Consider the following 16,315-nt stretch of genomic DNA (forward strand, 5'->3'; position numbering starts at 1 on the left):
CCACAGACACCAGGCTCCCTGGTTCAGAGGTCATTAGGTGTCTTTATTTCTTCATGTTGCACAAGGTCGTCGTGGTTACGCCCCAGAAGGTTAAGCTGTAGTTCATGATCACAGACAGACAGTATAAGAGATCCAGTACAAAACGCCAACCCTTTTCATTTCATTTTCACCAATTCACCTATCAAATTGTTGCCGTCTGAAATGAAGATAAGTTGCTGTCGATTTGTCATATTCTTACATGACAATCCATTTATTATTTTTGAACGTGTAATTGATTACGATCTTGAGTAATGAATGTCAAGTGACCCCAATGATATGCAGCGTTTTGGCCTGAAACTCTTATACAACTGGCTTAGACTACAGTGCTTGGTTAATCATCATCATCATTATCACTAACTGTAGAGACGCCCAAATCCCTACACTTTAGTCAGCTGTACCACACAGCACTGTCTCAGTCACCAAGGTGATAGAAAGTTACACCCCTTGTACCAGTTACACCCCCTATTACGGTCAAGGGTTGCCGTAGCGACAAGAGCCTGTTGTAGGTCAGGGTAAAGTTAGTAAACTCTAGTCACAGTCTTTAGGTACACCAGGACACTGGAACATCTCTCAGGTCCCCCCCTCCTCCCAGCCTGACAGAAGTCCACACAGCCGGCTCCTGGTCTGTTTCCAGCTGCAGGTCTTGGAGAGGGTTAATAGAAAACAGGCCAGCGAGCCAAAGTGGAACCGAGCAGGCGTAGGCTGAACTGGCTGTGCTTCTTACGTTGGGTCCTAGTTCTACAGTTCCACCCAGAAGGTGTCATCAACGAGCTGTCTCGTCCAATCAGAGAGGAGCAGCAGCCACTTTGTCCAGAAGGCACATTCAGGACAGTCCCATGTAGTGAACAGGCACGTGATCAGGACAGGCAGCATTGTGTGTGTGTGTGTGTGTGTGTGTGCATTAGATCTTGGGCCTCCAGCCCTGTATGAACTGTATGATCTTGGTGACGTGCAGTCGACTGAGGTGGAAGTCGTGAGACAGGATCTCCTCGTTGAGCTGCACCAATAGGCTGCCGTCAATCCGCTCTCTTTGGAACACGCCCACGGCTGCCTCTGACAGGCCGATAAACCGCAGACAGGCAGACACTTCCTCCAATGAGAGTGCGGACAGGTCGGCCGGTGGGCGCCAGGTGGGGTGAACTGAGGACCCCTCACATCCCCCTAAAGCCCCGCCTCCTTCTGCACCCCGGGAGGAATCTGTCGTCTGATTGGCTGGGGGTTCAGGGGATGGGCAGGGCGACTGGCGGGCAAAAGGATTCAGCGCCCCGAAGGGAGCGAATCGGCTTTGAGGGGGCGGCGTCCTCAGTCGAGGACCAGAGTTATAGAAGCCCTGGGTTGAACAGTCTGCCCATGGCTCCACCCACGTGGCCTGTGCTGGCTGAGGATTGGCTATGCTGTCAAGGGGAAGGGAAGGGGTTGGCTCTGGGCTTGACTGGGCGGGGTTAGGGGCGGGGCAGTCGGTCCAGGAGCATGGATAGCAGTAAAGAGAGGTGTCTGGAGACGGGGAGCAACTACAGAAACAGAAACAGAAAAGTTCCCACATTACCTACAGGCCACCGTAGCTGTATGTTGGCCCTGGCCAGTGGTTCTCAACCCTGGTCTTCAGGGACCCCCTGGTCTTCAGGGACCCCTGCCCTGCACATTCTAGGCCATGATGAGAGACCGGTGTGTGTGTGTGTGTCTTACCTCTCCTGCAGGCCAGAGGAGTAGAAGGACCGGTTTGGTCGTGGGGAGCCGGAGGTCTGGGGGAAGCGGGGTGGGACTGGAGGGCTGGGGGCGGGACTAGAGGCGGAGCCTCCCTTAGAGCAGCGAGGAGGAACAGGGGGGGCGATCAAGAATCGACACTCCTCTCTCACCTATACAAACACACAGGCGTGCACACAAACACACACACACCAGGAAGAAAGTTATTAACACTAACTAATTCTTAGCTTTGGAACTGGATGAAAAGTGGTCTCTATGGGTGCTTCAGGGGCTTCTCTGGAATTCGTAATAACAAAGTACAAAAGAAGCCGTGTGTGCATGAGTGGGAGTGAGTGTGCGAGAGTGTGTGTGTGAGAGAATGTGCATGGTGTCTGTCCCTGTTGGAAAATCTTTGTTACTGTGAGTAAATGTCAAATTCCAATGACCTTTAAACCTCAAACACACTGCTCACAGTGCACACACACTCCTCTGACAGTCCCCCCCCCCACACACACACTTCCTGGCAGGGTAAATATTAGGCAGAGGAGCACTATGTGTGACAGGGTATAATTCAGCTGAGCTGCTGAAATCCACCCCCCTCTCAGCTCCCCCGCCCCCTGCCACCCCTCCCCCCTCAGCTCCCATGCCCCCTATCCCCCCCCCTCAGCTCCCATGCCCCCTGCCACCCCCCCCTCAGCTCACCCGCCCCCTGCCACCCCCCCGCCCCCTGCCACCCCCCCCTCAGCTCCCCCTGCCCCCCCCCCCCCTCAGCTCCCACACGATCGTCTTCACCAGCACAGTATCACGACGTAGCACACGGTGCAAACACAGCTTCACCTACATTCATCGTAAAACAGAAGTTGTAGTGTGTCTGTGTGTGTGTGTTGCCGTGTGCGTGTGTGTGTGTGGACTACATGTGAATGGCAGGAGTTTCGGGAAGTGTGTGTGTGGTCATTTGGAGAGCTCTGCATAAATTATTCAAGGACGTGCTTCCTGGTATTAACTACCGGATGCATCATCGTCTGAGAGAGAGAGAAAGGGGGAGAGAGAGAGAGAGAGAGAGAGAGAGAGAGAGACAGAGAGAGAGAGAGAGAGAGAGAGAGAGAGAGAGAGAGACTGAGAGAGAGAGAGAGAGAGAGAGAGAGAGAGAGAGAGAGAGAGAGAGAGAGAGAGAGAGGAAGGGGTGATGACAGACCGCTAGATAAAGTGAGAGAGAGGAGAGGGAGGGCAAACTCACTGCATCTGATTTTGGGGGTACAGGTGGCGGCGTGGACACCCGTGTCACCATGGTAACGTGGGCAGTGCTCAGCGTGCCGTCCAGTGACGAAGAGGAATGGAAAGAGATCAGGTTTGGCTCCACCTTCCCCAGGGCTCCTGCAGTCTGATTGGTCCAAAGCTCCTCGTAGGGAATCTCCTCACCGACCCTCATCTCAGCCTCCGTCCAGTCGGGGCTGACGTACTCACGCTCCTCCCCCTCACCTGGCCCCTCCCCCAGGGAGTCCCTGCAGCGCTGTGATAGGCTGTCAGTCACGCCGCCTCCGTACACACACAGGGACAAACGCTGCAGCGCTGGGGCCAGAGAGTCCTGACCCGACACGCACACGCGCGAGCGACCGGGGCTCACGCATTCCTCGCTCACGCACTCCAGTTCCGGGCGCGTCTCCCGCACCGCGCGCGAGTAGGCGTCCGTGTCGAAGGAGTGCCGCAGCAGGAGGCTCTCCAGCGCCACCGTGTGGAGGGAGGCCTCCGCCACCGTGAAGCGTGGCATGCAGCGCAGCAACAGGAAGTGAGAGGGAGAGACTTCCTGTCGGCGAAGCACCAGACAGAGCACCACGGTCTTGCTGACGATGTTGAGCAGCTTGTAGCGGTGGCCCTCGCGCACGGCGTGACGGTCGTAGGGGTTCCGGGGCGGACGGGAGGGAACGGACACGTTAACGGGAAGACGGACCCGCTCGATGATGCTGCGTACCGTGTGATCGCCTCCCAGCATGCCTGCTCCAGGGGCGAGCGCGTGCAGAAGCGGCCGCGGCAAGCGAACGGGAGGCTGACGCTCTGATTGGTGCGGTGGTTCATGCACACGAGACAGGGGGTCTTACCTGGTGTGTGTGTGTTGGGGGAGAGGTGTGAGGGTGGGAGGGAGGGAGGGAGGGAGGGAGGGAGAAGATTAGATAATGATCAAAATGTTCCTTCCTGAGACCCAGACGAGGGTGAATCTGAGACGCTGCAGGGCTCTTACTGCGGGGAGTCTTGCCCAGGCGTCTCAGGAGCGCGCTCAGTCCAGACTTCTCCCTAGAGGGCGTGGCACAGAGAAGCTCCGCCTTCCCCATGAGTGACAGCTCATCTCCTGCCTGGAGAGTAAAGCTGTAGGGCTCACTGTCCTCACTGAACTCTCCTGATACCACCTGTGACACACACACGCACCCACACTCTATTACAATCTTATAACCTCTGGGTTGATGTGTTTACACTGTTAGAGGTGAGTTTTGCTGTGTCCCTGACCTTGACACTGAAGGTGATGGTTTCCATGACGAACACTCGGTCTGGGAAGAGCCCGGCGACTTCCTCAACGCTGAAAAATACTGAACAGGATCTCTGACATCCTGTCTTCATCCAACAACCTGAACCTCCCTTCAGGGAGGAGGAGAGAGAGAGAGAGAGAGAGAGAGAGAGAGAGAGAGAGAGAGAGAGAGAGAGAGAGAGAGAGAGAGAGAGAGAGAAGAGAGAGAGAGAGAGAGAGAGAGAGAGAGAGAGAGAGAGAGAGAGAGAGAGAGAGAGAGGATGGAAGAGAGGAAGAGAGGAAGAGAGGAAGAGAGAGAGGGAGGGAAAGAGAGAAAAGAAGTATGAGGAACAGATTCATAGCCAGAATAAGAAACTGTGTGTATTTGCTGAGTGCCTACCCCCTTCCACCAAGTGTCACCACTTCTCTCTTTCTAAAGAACTGCATGACACACACACACACACACACACACACACACACACACAAGTGCGGACACTCACACTTTCGGAGGCCCGGGATGGAACACTGGGACACCTCTCTGACCTTCGACCTCCTCTCTGTCAATCAACAGCCAACGCGGTTGTCATGGCAACTGTTAAAGAAGCTCTATTCTCACGCTGAGCAGAGACACATCGCCATGGAGACGCACACAACTCTGCCCCTCTTTCCCTCTCTCTCCGCTCTCATCCCCCTCTAAATCTCACCCACTCTCTCCCTCTTTCTCTCTCTAATTCAAGAATTCCGGATCAGGAAACCCAGCAGCAGCATTCCAAGTGTTTGTGTGTATGTGTGTGCCTGTGTTTGTGTTTGTGTGTGCGTCTTAGTGTTTGTGCGTGAGTGTGTGAGTGTGTGGGCAGTGGAGCTCAGGGCAACTCTTTGTATGATAGGGAGAGCAGAATAACAAACGCCTCCAGACCAGCACAGAGCCTCGTAACCATCCCCCTCCTCCCCCCTCCTCCTCCCCCCTCCTCCTCCCTCCCCCTCCTCCCCCTTTCCCCCAGTCCTCCCCCTCAGAGAAGACTGTCAGACAGCTGAAGGACTGAAAAGCTTCCACCCCACACACGTGAGCAGAGCCAGTCAGTTCAGCCCTCTATCCAGAGAAACAGGGAGAAGGGACAGACTTGTTGACAGGACGCTTGCAGACGCTAATCCGGAATAAAAACAGACGCTGTTAGCCAACTTGTGTAAACCTAACACAGCTTACTGGCTCAGGAGACACAGAAGTCTGGCTGCTCACTTTAAATAGCTAGGTGGATGGTACTACAGGAAGTGCAGATCCATATTTTCCCTGATGTGAAAGTCAGACTGCCAGCACTCATCTTCCATTCATATACGCTCAGCAACAGATGAGAGGAGTGATGGAGGGAGGGCTGGCTGGAGAGAGTCTCCTCGCAGCCTTCCCAGGGGAGACATGGAACTGCTCTCATTTAGCTCACGCTTCCTGTCTGACATCATCACATGATGCTGTCTGTGTCGCTGTCTATCTTACCCTGCTCCTCAGGGACCCTGGTCCTCACCTGTCATCACTCTCTCTGTCTCTCCCTCTCTGTATCTGTCTCCCTCTCTCTCTGTCTCTCCCTCTCTCTGTATCTCCCTCTCTCTCTCTGTATCTGTCTCTCCCTCTCTCTGTCTCTCTCTGTCTCTCTCTCTCTGTATCTGTCTCTCCCTTTATCTGTCTCTCTCTCTCTCCCTCTCTCTCCCTCTCTCTCCCTCTCTCTCTCCCTCTCTCTGTCTCTCTCTCTGTCTCTGTCTCTCTCTCTCTGTATCTGTCTCTCCCTTTATCTGTCTCTCTCTCTCTCTGTCTCTGTATCTGTCTCTCCCTTTATCTGTCTCTCTCTCTGTCTCTGTCTCTTCCTCTCTCTGTCTCTGTCTCTCTCTGTCTCTCCCTCTCTCTGTCTCTCTCTGTTTTTTCACTCTCTCTGTCTCTCCCTCTCTCTGTCTCTCCCTCTCTCTGTCTCTCACTCCTGCTGTGAGCTGTCTCTCTCTCTCACTAACAGCGAGAATCTGATTCTATCTCAGGAAAGAGGTTAAACTGAAAGACCTCCTGTACATCAAGGCTCGAAGAATGATGTCAACCACCTTTCAATCCCACCGCACTCCTCTCCCTGCTCCATCTTCAGCCCCTATACCCCCCTCCTCCTCTCCACCCCCTCCTCTACTGCCCCCCCCTCGACCAAACCCCCCCTCCTGTCCATCCCAGCAGGAAGTCAGGAGGGGGGGGGGGGGGGTGACATCAGCTCTACAGCAGGACAGGAAGCTCAGACAGAGCATTAGGATCTCATTACAAGGACTGGGTCTGGATCCCAACACTGGGAATGTTCACCACTCACACTTCTGTGTGTCTGTGTGTGTGTGCATGTGTGTGTGTGTGTGCTCACCCTGATATTGCAGTGGGATGTCTATCTTGGGTCCGATGACATAGTGCCCCTCCTCCAGGCTGTGGGCCGTGACGGTGGTCCACTGACGACAGGAGTGTAACAACACAACATCCTCCTCTGCCAGCCCCTCCACACACTCACCTGCAACACACACACAGGTCAGATACACACTAACACACACTGTAGACACACTGGGTACACATGGTACATATGGGTATTAGATAAAGAGTAACATTCTCTTCTCGTTTCCTTTGCGGTATACTGTGGAAAAAGTTTTGTCAGTTCACATTCTCACACGCATGCACACAAAGAACCAGATCAGTGTCTTTGGATGTAAGTAATTACCCCCATCTGTGCTGATACTCCGCCCCCAACTAGCTCCCATCAGCTACTCTGTATGGCAACCTCCTATTACAGCCCCCCCACACACACACACACACACAGGCGCGCACAAACACACACACACAGGCACGCACACACACACACATATTCACCCACACTGAGTGACCTTTTACTACTTTTACTAAAGCCATCATGCAACACAGCATTGATTTCTGCTGAGAGCACAATGACACAATTCAATCAGAACACAGACACTAGAATCGCAGCAACATCAGCTGGGTGATAGGATTGCTGCAGCTGGTTTGTGAGTTCCAGAACCCAGAGTGGACAAGCTGCAGGATGAAAACATGAAACAAAACACGAGCTCTACTGTCAGCGGTAAGACATACCTCCTCAAACATAGATGTTTATAAGTGTGTCTCTCTCTTTTAGAAGGATTAGCAGGAAGACATTATATTTGGCCACCAGGCCCCTTCTAATGAGCATAACTCATGGGGCAGAAGGAACAGCCTTAAATAGAGTGAAGAGGTGGCAGTAGAACACCTGCAACCCAACAGAAAACTCTGGCTGCCCTTGGAGCACATTATGGCCTGTGTGGAAAAAATTTGAAGTGGAAGTTGGTTTAAACCTTCCTGGAAGTCGCAGCAACTCATTCTCAATAGTAAATCAATAACCACCATCTCCAGAAGGGAGCGTGCCAAACTCTGCAAATTGTCCACTGTGAAGTCAACTCCAGCATGGTTTGTATAAACATATTCCTTTACACTGTACCTTCTCTTCCTTGAATTCTTTCTCTCTGTCTGTCTCTCTCTCTCTCACACACACACACACACACACACACAGTTCTAACAGATAGTCACTAGACAGCGCCTAGTTTCAGACAGAAGCCAGTGTCAGTTGTCAGACAACCTCAGCATGAAGGCTGTGGTAAAACAGCATGGGTTTTGAGGTAAATGAAGGGGTGATGCTTTTGTCCACCTAAAACGTTGGAAACTTGGACGTTGCCTCGCACTGCTTGTTAGTATTCAGAACATTCACCGGCAGATTACATCATTTACATATGAAAAGAGCGAGCAGCACTTTACCAACACAACAGACACTGTGTCGCCCTTTGGTCAGTCTTAAATAACATGGCCACTTACGCTGTGGCAATGTAGCTTACTTTAGGAGAAAATAACGTTGGCATCATATAGGCAAAATAAAACTTTTGGACATCCCTCTTATACAGAAACGACCAGCCTAACGGTCGAGATATAGAAAGATAGATGTTCACGTTGTGCGTAAAAGCTTTACGGAAAAGACGTTGACAGGGATGGGTAGGGATGAATTGAGGGATTTGAATGCGCTATAAGAAAATCTCTTATAGCCTTGCCTTTGCTCTTAAACTCTTACCGTGCGCGAGTCTGACCAGAGCAGGCAGTCGGAACTTGCTGACCACCACGTCCAAAGGCAGCGTCACCGGGCTCCACGCGATTTCCGACAGGCTCGCCGACAACTTCTCCATCCTCCCGGGTCATAATGGGCACGGGCTAGCAATACCAGTGGCGGCAGGCGGTGGTGGGGTCCGGGTCGCTATAGGTAGCTCAGAGAGTCTCGCCATGTTTGAGGGAGAACGCACGCAAGCACGGCAGGGGCGGGGGGAGAGCCAGCCCTCGGTGGGATCAGCGCGGTACCTCCTCTCTTGCGCTCGCTCGTTTATCCGGAGCGGCTCTGACCCCTAGGGCGCCTCCCTCCCTATAAGAAGTGAGCAAAAGGCGCAACTCCGTCAACAGGGTTCCTTTTATGAATGGACCACTGCACTAGATATCCGGGACGTCCCGTTCTTTGTCATTTTCCCATGCAAATGTGGTTTACAAATCCATCACCAATACCTGTCCAAACGACTGAATTACATCATGATCATGAAACTAACATAACGCCACACGATGTTGGGCGATTGGGCGATGTCGATTAGTTTCTGAACTAGTGCTTACTGGAATGCGCTTTTCTCCAAACCGAGCACCAGTATTTATTCTGACCACACACGAGTTCCTGGTCCCTTCCCTGACAGCACTGATTTGAGATGACAGCTAGCCTACTACACAGCACTGAATTGGAACTCTGAATATTTACATTTAGTCATTTAGCAGACGCTCTTATCCAGAGCGACTTACAGTAAGTGCAGGGACATTCCCCCGAGGCAAGTAGGGTGAAGTGTCTTGCCCAAGGACACAGCGTCAGTTGGCATGACCGGGAATCGAACTGGCAACCTTCGGATTACTAGCCCGATTCCCCCACCGCTCAGCCACCTGACTCCCCTATATCTGACTATATATCTGACTATCTGAGTTTCAACATCCATTTGCACATCAATTCTCTACTCTTGATGCATGACTATGTTAAGCCTGTTTTTTTCACCTCTCTGTCACCAACCGTCTCTGGGGGAGGGGATCTCTCACTGAACTGCTCTTCTCAAGGTTTCTTCCATTTTTTTCTCCAATTAGTTTTCCTGCGAGTTTTTCCTCGTCTTGGTTTCGTTTGGCTGAGTGGCAGTTTAGTGGGCGTATGTGAAGCCCTTTGTGACATTGCTTGTATAAAAAAAAAGGGCCATACAAATAAATGTTGATTTGATTGAATTCACAGGGTTACACAAACTCTGTGGTGAAACAGCTCCATCTGTCGGACAGGTCTGAGAATGACTAAGAAAAGGATTTCTTGAACTTGTTTTTCACACCAACACTGACACGAGTCCAGAAAGACATTCCTTAGAGATAAACTCACAAGAACGTGTTCCATATATCCTTTGATTTCCCTTACACTCACACATCCTCTCGATCTCTCACCCCACCACACACACACACACACCCATCAGACCAAACACATTTGAAAAAATAAGACAGCATAGAGGACAAACAAGTAACTTAAACAAGCTTATTTTTAATGGATCTGCAAAAAAATTTGAATTTCCAAAGAGAACTTTGACCTCCCGCCCAGTTACCCAGTGGCAAACGTTACACAAACGTTACAGAAACGTTTCCAACCCAAAGAAGTCTGCATGCAGAAAAATTAACCCCCAAAAAGTTAAAAGAAATCAAAATGTAAAATAAATCATACAGAGAAACAATAAAACAAGACATAATAATGCCGTTCTCTTGGCTGGAGGAGAAATTCAAACGCTTCTGCTTCGTGTTCTGCCTCACAGGGAGGAGCCAGAACACGTGAATATTAAATTGTAATTTCATTGGGTGGATGTGGTTCCAACCACCACACAGCCCCGCCCCTGTCTTCCATATAAGGCACAGGACAAAATAAACCCCACCTACAAAAGGAGCTAGCCACGCCTCCGTCACTTGGTTACAAATTGTAAATGACGAAATACGATTAGACAACAGAAGCCCCCACTAGCGTACAAAATGTTAATCCTACATTTGTCTTTTTTCTTTTATCATTTTTTTTTCTTTTTTATCATTTTATCTTTTTTTTTCTTTCTTCCTTTGACCGATGGTGAGTGTCGGGGGGGGGTGACCAGGTGAGCTCAGTCAAAGGAAAGATTAAAAATGTGAGTTTCAGTATCACTCTCTTTTGCAACCTTTAAAATAAATGACAAGAAACATTACATGATTTCTCTTTTTATCTGAAATAAAAATGATCATCAGAAAGCAGAGGAGAGTGGAAGAACATGTGAAGGGGGGGTAGGGAGGGGGGGAGAGGGAGGGGGGGAGAGGGAGGGGGAGGGGGGGAGAGGGAGGGGGGGAGAGGGAGGGGGGGAGAGGGAGGGTTAGGCAGGCGACAAAGCGGTTCATTTCAGAGAGGGGAAGAGGGCTGAGAAGAGACAGAAGAGATGGTCAGTGTGCAAGAGAACAGCTTGGAGGGGAAGGGTGTTAGGAGTTAGCGGTTAGAGACAGACAGAGAGAGAGAGAGAGTATATGCACACGTGTATCTGTGTGTATGAGTGTGTGCTTGTGTTAGTGAGTGTGTGTGTGTGTGTGAGACGTGAGAGAGAGAGACAGAGAGGTGTGGGGGTCCGTTGTTCAACTGCAACACTTGCTCTTCCAGCCTGTGACTCCACCCCCACTGCTGATGTCCACATTCTCACTGTTCGGCTCCTTTACCGGCGTCTGCAGGAGACACGCGTGTTAGCACACCTCGCCACACACACACACACACCAGCAACAAAATTGCTCCGCAACCCCACGTGTACTCTCTACACACACCCTCCACACACACACACACACACACACACACACACACACACACACACCTTCCACACACACACCCTCCACACACCTTTCTGAGGATGTCTTCCGCTAACGTGAGGAAAGCCTTCTCGATGTTGATGTTGGCCTTCGCACTCGTCTCAAAAAACCTAATGCCATGCTCCCTCGCAATCTGAGAGGGACAGAGGACAGGGACAGAGAGGACAGGGGACAGGACGAAAATAAGGTCTGGGCCACACAAGGATAAAGTGTCTCAAAACACAAAAACAAGTGTAACCAACCGTGAACCGACATCAATGCTTTGTGTGTGTGTGTGTGTGATAGACAGCGAGTCAACAGGCAGATCTGTATCCTAGCGTTGCCCAATCTTCAGACTGATTGGTCAGTTGTCCGTGAGTGTCACCATCTCACGAGACAGGGCGGTCTAGTGCCAGGGAGGGTTGCATCAAGGAGACTCAACCAGCCCTTACTTCTTGTGCCAGAGAGCCAGGCCAACGTCAATGGCTAATTCCAGCAATTACAAGGGGAGGGGCATCGGCTTAGTGAGTCCCCTCAGTGTCAACTCTCTCTGGCTCTAGTGTTAACTGACCCCAGCCCCATCAGCTGTGGACCGCGCCATTTCTTACCTGCTCCCCCTTGGCCTTAGGTACTATCCTCTTGTCTTCCATGTCACACTTGTTTCCTAGCAACATCCTCTCAACATCCTCGTTTGCGTGCTGGCAAAACAAGACACACACAGAGAGAGAGAGAAACGCGATCATTAGAAGGTGATTTAAGTGCTGCAGGCGGGCTCGGGCTCATGGTGATGGAAGCTGAGGGCCGGGAAGAGCCGTTCCCATGGCGGCAGTGATGGACAGCCGTCAGCAGGGATCAGACCGGCGCTAAGCAACAGTTCCCCACTCCCGGTCGTTGGGCACGGCCTCTACCGACACCACAACTGGAGGACACAGGGAGGTCAAGCATAGTGTGTGTGTCTCACCTCATCGATGTTGCGGAGCCACTTGCTGATGTTCTCAAAGCTCTTGGCGTTTGAGATGTCGTAGACCAGCATGATGCCCATGGCTCCTCTGTAGTAGGAGGTGGTGATGGTGTGGAACCTCTCCTGGCCGGCTGTGTCCCTGCGCATGACCACACACACAAGATTGTGGAACAAGCCCAGCCGAACGTGTACAATACATGTGCAAACACTGGGGAACCCCTGCCAACACTCCCACGGTGATCTGGAAGTTTCATTACACAACACACCCACACGCTCACCATATCTGTAGTTTGATCTTCTTTCCCTGTAATTCAACAGTTTTAATCTTGAAGTCTATTCCTGTAAAAGAAAAAGCATGTGTCAAAAAATGTGTCATAGACTGTGAAAATAAGGAAATGTGGGAAAAGAGAGTGAGAAGTTAAGCGAAAGGGAAGAGAAGACAGCAGAAGAGTGACAAGTGTACTAGAGATACTGTATCTCTTCCTGTTTCTGCAGTGTCATGTGCCAGAGGGGGACAGATGTCTTGGCAAGCGCTCTGCTTGCAGGCTAGCAAGATCCAGCTAAAAACAAGGATACACAACAGCAGCTAACTAGCCTAGCATGAGGTAGGCTAACGTATGTTAGCAAAGACAGTAACCCAACAATATCTACCGTTGTAGCATAGAGATGTAGCATCTGGGTAACTAGTGAGAACAACATCAGAGCATTGTTATGAGTGTAGGGCAAGTCAGCGCGGGTCAGTCCGAATGGTGAAGGCCAGAACAGCTGTGCTCTAGGTGTGGCCACACTTCAGAATAATGAGAAAAGTGCCTGCCAAAGGGTGACTCATTGGACCCTTTGTACACGCCTAAGATAGGGGAAGAGAAAGCGTGTGCAAGACTGCGAAAGAAAAAGACAGAAACGGGGACGAAAATGTGCCGTCGTACAAGACGAGCTGACACATCCTCAAACACACCCGCTGCTTTCCTTTTGAGCTGTGATCAGCAGTTTGAAAAGTGGAAATCTTGGAAGTTTTGAGTTACGGTATTTGGTTTGTTACTTTTGGTTAAGGAATGGAAGAGACAGCGGGGGGGGCAGAGTGGAGAGAGAGGGGGGGGAGAGAGAGTGGAGGGAAAGAGAGGGAATGGAGAGATAGTTGATGGAGACGGACAGAGAGAGAGAAGAGGAAAACGGAGAGAAAGGGGAGATTGTAGGGAGTGTGGAGGGAAAGGGGGAGTAGAGTGTGGGGGAGAATGGAGGGAGACAGGAGAGAGTGGAGGGAATGTGAGAGGAGAGGGAGAGAGGGAGTGTGAGGGAGAATGGAGGGAGACAGGAGAGAGAGAGTGGAGGGAATGTGAGATGAGGGGGAGTGAAGGGAGACAGGAGAGAGTTTAGGGAGTGTGAGAGGAGAGGGAGAGGGGGAGAGAGAGAGGAGAGGGAGAGAGTGTGAGAGGAGAGGGAGAGAGAGGGGGTTTCCGGTGGAGTATTTTAAGAAGCAGCCGCGTGTCTTCAAAGGTATGAGTGCTGCGTCAGAGAGGACCGACACACTCCTATTACACTGTGTATGCATGTGCCAAGACAACCATACACCAATCTCGTTCCTCTGCTGCAGGTAGGCGGCTACAGGTGTCTTATGATCGGTAAAATGTGCTGTTGACAGACTGATATGCTACATTTATTTTAATACAGCTGCTTCCTGAAGACTGTCCCAAAACCTTTCATTTAGAAGGATTTCCGGTTCCAACTCAAGAAAGCACTGTGAATATACCATGTGTTCATGGAGGGGATTCTGAACCCTCATCCTCGTAACTTGAGAGTCCTCAACGGCACACACAACGGTGTTTAGTCACTAGCATTCTCTATCACATCGGCTAAAGAGGCATTGCACTTACAGAGTGTAAGTGCAAAACACTTACACTCTGATGCCTAGTCGGTGTCGATCCAGCCACATATGAGTGAACAGAGCACATCTCCAAATCTCAGCTCCAGGGCTAAGCTCCCCTACTGACTGCCTGGGATCACTGGGCTTGTTTAATAACACTGCTAGACACTTAGCAATAAGGTGTATGTTAGTGAAGCAAACTGTTTACATGCACACTTAGCAGACACACAACCCTAAGAATTAAGTAGGGCACTTCAAGTCCTGAGCCTTCCTCTTCTGAGATCGGCACACCAAACGCAAATGATTGGTGTATAGCAAGACACAATGCACCAATGACACAAACATGTGATCGAATTGCTTTACATTTGACCCCAGGGTTGGTTACATTAGGGGAGTTCCTTGCTCAGAGCTTTATAGGTACAATATAATTAAATTGTATATAAAGTGCATGTGAAGCTAGTGGCTTTGCACTGTCAGGGTCTCTCTGACTTGTTTAATGGCTAACTAACTGACGTTTAAAGTAAATGCTCTGAGAAGAAGGCAGGGTGCAGGCTGACCACAGTCTGCACCCAAAGCGGTCCTTGGCTCCGTGTTGACAAGAGTGCTGCTGACCAAGTGACTATCATTGGTTACTTAAAATCCTGGAGTAAACTGGTCTTTTGCGTTAGACAGGCAGGGTTTCGGGACGGTTTGACACTTGATTCGTGTTTGCATGACGAGAAAACGCACAGGGGACAATGGGGAAAGAGGCGATGACGCCACCATAATGAATTGTTTATGATTTCTATTGAACAACGTTTAAGAGATAAGGCCCTAGACCCCACCTCCACCCCAAAAAACGATTCCAGTGTAAGAATGCCACTTTCACGGTCAAGTTTGTATATTTGTTTTTATACATCCATACTGTATGTATTAACGAATATACGTTTGGTTAGATAGGCCACGGCTAGCTGGCTAGCACAATTGCTAGTATTACGTGGTTAGGCCGTGCTTAAGTGATGACAGAACTCCCTACCAATGCAACCGGTTTTACGAGCCTGAGCTTGGTTAGTGAGTGAAACAAAAGTGATACCTCACGTGGATATTCAAACGTTTGTAAGTCATGATTTCAAAAACACACCTAGTCGAGCGATTGTAAACTATTGCCAGCATCATCACGCAAAATGTCCATCACGACACCACCAGTTAAAGCTGACATTATATGCATTAGCTGGCAGAACATGTCTGATATTAAAGTAACAGGTTAGCAAAAAGCCAGCTATTTAGAATATTTCCCATATCACATAAATGTACGGCATTAAATGGATAACCTAGATAGCTAGTTAGCTGCTACTAACGTTAGCCTAGCAGCTAGTGACAAAGAGTTCAGCAAACTTGTGGAGTGGGCCTTCTGCTTGGATGACTAGCACCCCAACATGAAACTGGAGAGCTCTGGACAAGCATCTTACCAACCGTTCTAGTTTGCTAACGAGTAGATCAACAAATAGTTTTGAACAAGGAAAACAGAATGTCATGCCAAACTCCGTGTTGACAAACCCTGCCCTGTTGCCGCTCACCTATGGTGGAGATGAAGGTTGTGTTGAATGCGTCGTCAGAGAAGCGGAACAGCACGCACGTCTTCCCCACGCCCGAGTCTCCGATCAGAAGCAGCTTGAACAGCAAATCGTACGTCTTCTTCGCCATTGAATAACAAGTTGTGTTTACCGGAAAATAAGAAAAAGAACTATCTATCGTAGAAGTCTAGCCAGCCTCTTATCCAACCACACGGACTGCACTGGAAATCTCTGCTTCTTGGATAGCGTTAGCTACCTATGTTGATATCTAGGTGTCTAGTTAGAGTTAATACTGCTGGATAGCGTATCAGAACCGTATTCAACAATAATGTAATGTCCAAACGGGACTGTTACTCTCACAGAATGTGAAAATAAAGCTAAAATAAGGTATCCTTCCGTGTGATTCCACTTTCCACTCTTTCTTTCTCCCTCAGTCGGGACAAAATGGCTCCCCTCTCTAGCCTACCGACTCACTCTTTCTTCAAACTAGCAGCAAGCTAATTCAAATTCTTCATAAATTCCGTCATTCCAGCCACTTCAAGAATCACGATTAGGATCAGTGGTACAATTTCGGACGTTGAAAGTGTGTCAAATAACGACTTAATTACAGTTATTTATTTTCTCGATGATAAGAAGCCGAAACAGACGACCGCCGTCGCCTTCGAATGGAACAACTACGGCGACACCCGAGAATTATAGACACGCCCTTTTCCCGCCCCTTTGGTTAAAATTCCGGCATGTGATTGGAATACATAACTGTTTGTCAATGTATATAGAAATCGAATTG

General features: G+C 50.0%; 3 protein-coding genes across 3 annotated transcripts in view; all 3 read right to left on the reverse strand.

The window, feature by feature from the left end:
* ost4 (oligosaccharyltransferase complex subunit 4 (non-catalytic)) overlaps window positions 1-16,315 on the reverse strand; it is a 95,985-nt gene that overhangs the window by 3,295 nt on the left and 76,375 nt on the right. The window lies entirely within an intron of this gene.
* Window positions 23-8,717, reverse strand: gareml (GRB2 associated, regulator of MAPK1-like). The gene is given in 10 exon segments (XM_062467900.1): window positions 23-1,550; window positions 1,726-1,895; window positions 2,960-3,717; window positions 3,720-3,818; window positions 3,959-4,124; window positions 4,222-4,295; window positions 4,298-4,324; window positions 4,327-4,350; window positions 6,598-6,738; window positions 8,332-8,717. Coding segments are annotated over 10 exon segments (2,181 nt in total). The 5' UTR covers window positions 8,444-8,717; the 3' UTR covers window positions 23-940.
* On the reverse strand, window positions 10,879-16,207 carry rab10 (RAB10, member RAS oncogene family). Its single transcript, XM_062467963.1, has 6 exons — window positions 15,532-16,207; window positions 12,393-12,453; window positions 12,115-12,253; window positions 11,762-11,851; window positions 11,206-11,307; window positions 10,879-11,036 (listed from the first exon to the last, which is right to left on the reverse strand). Exons 1-6 carry the CDS (start codon window positions 15,656-15,658, stop codon window positions 10,950-10,952), a joined length of 606 nt encoding a protein of 201 aa, XP_062323947.1. The 5' UTR covers window positions 15,659-16,207; the 3' UTR covers window positions 10,879-10,949.

This window comes from Osmerus eperlanus, chromosome 8 (genome assembly GCF_963692335.1).
Source record: "Osmerus eperlanus chromosome 8, fOsmEpe2.1, whole genome shotgun sequence".
Taxonomy (NCBI): Eukaryota; Metazoa; Chordata; class Actinopteri; order Osmeriformes; family Osmeridae; genus Osmerus; species Osmerus eperlanus.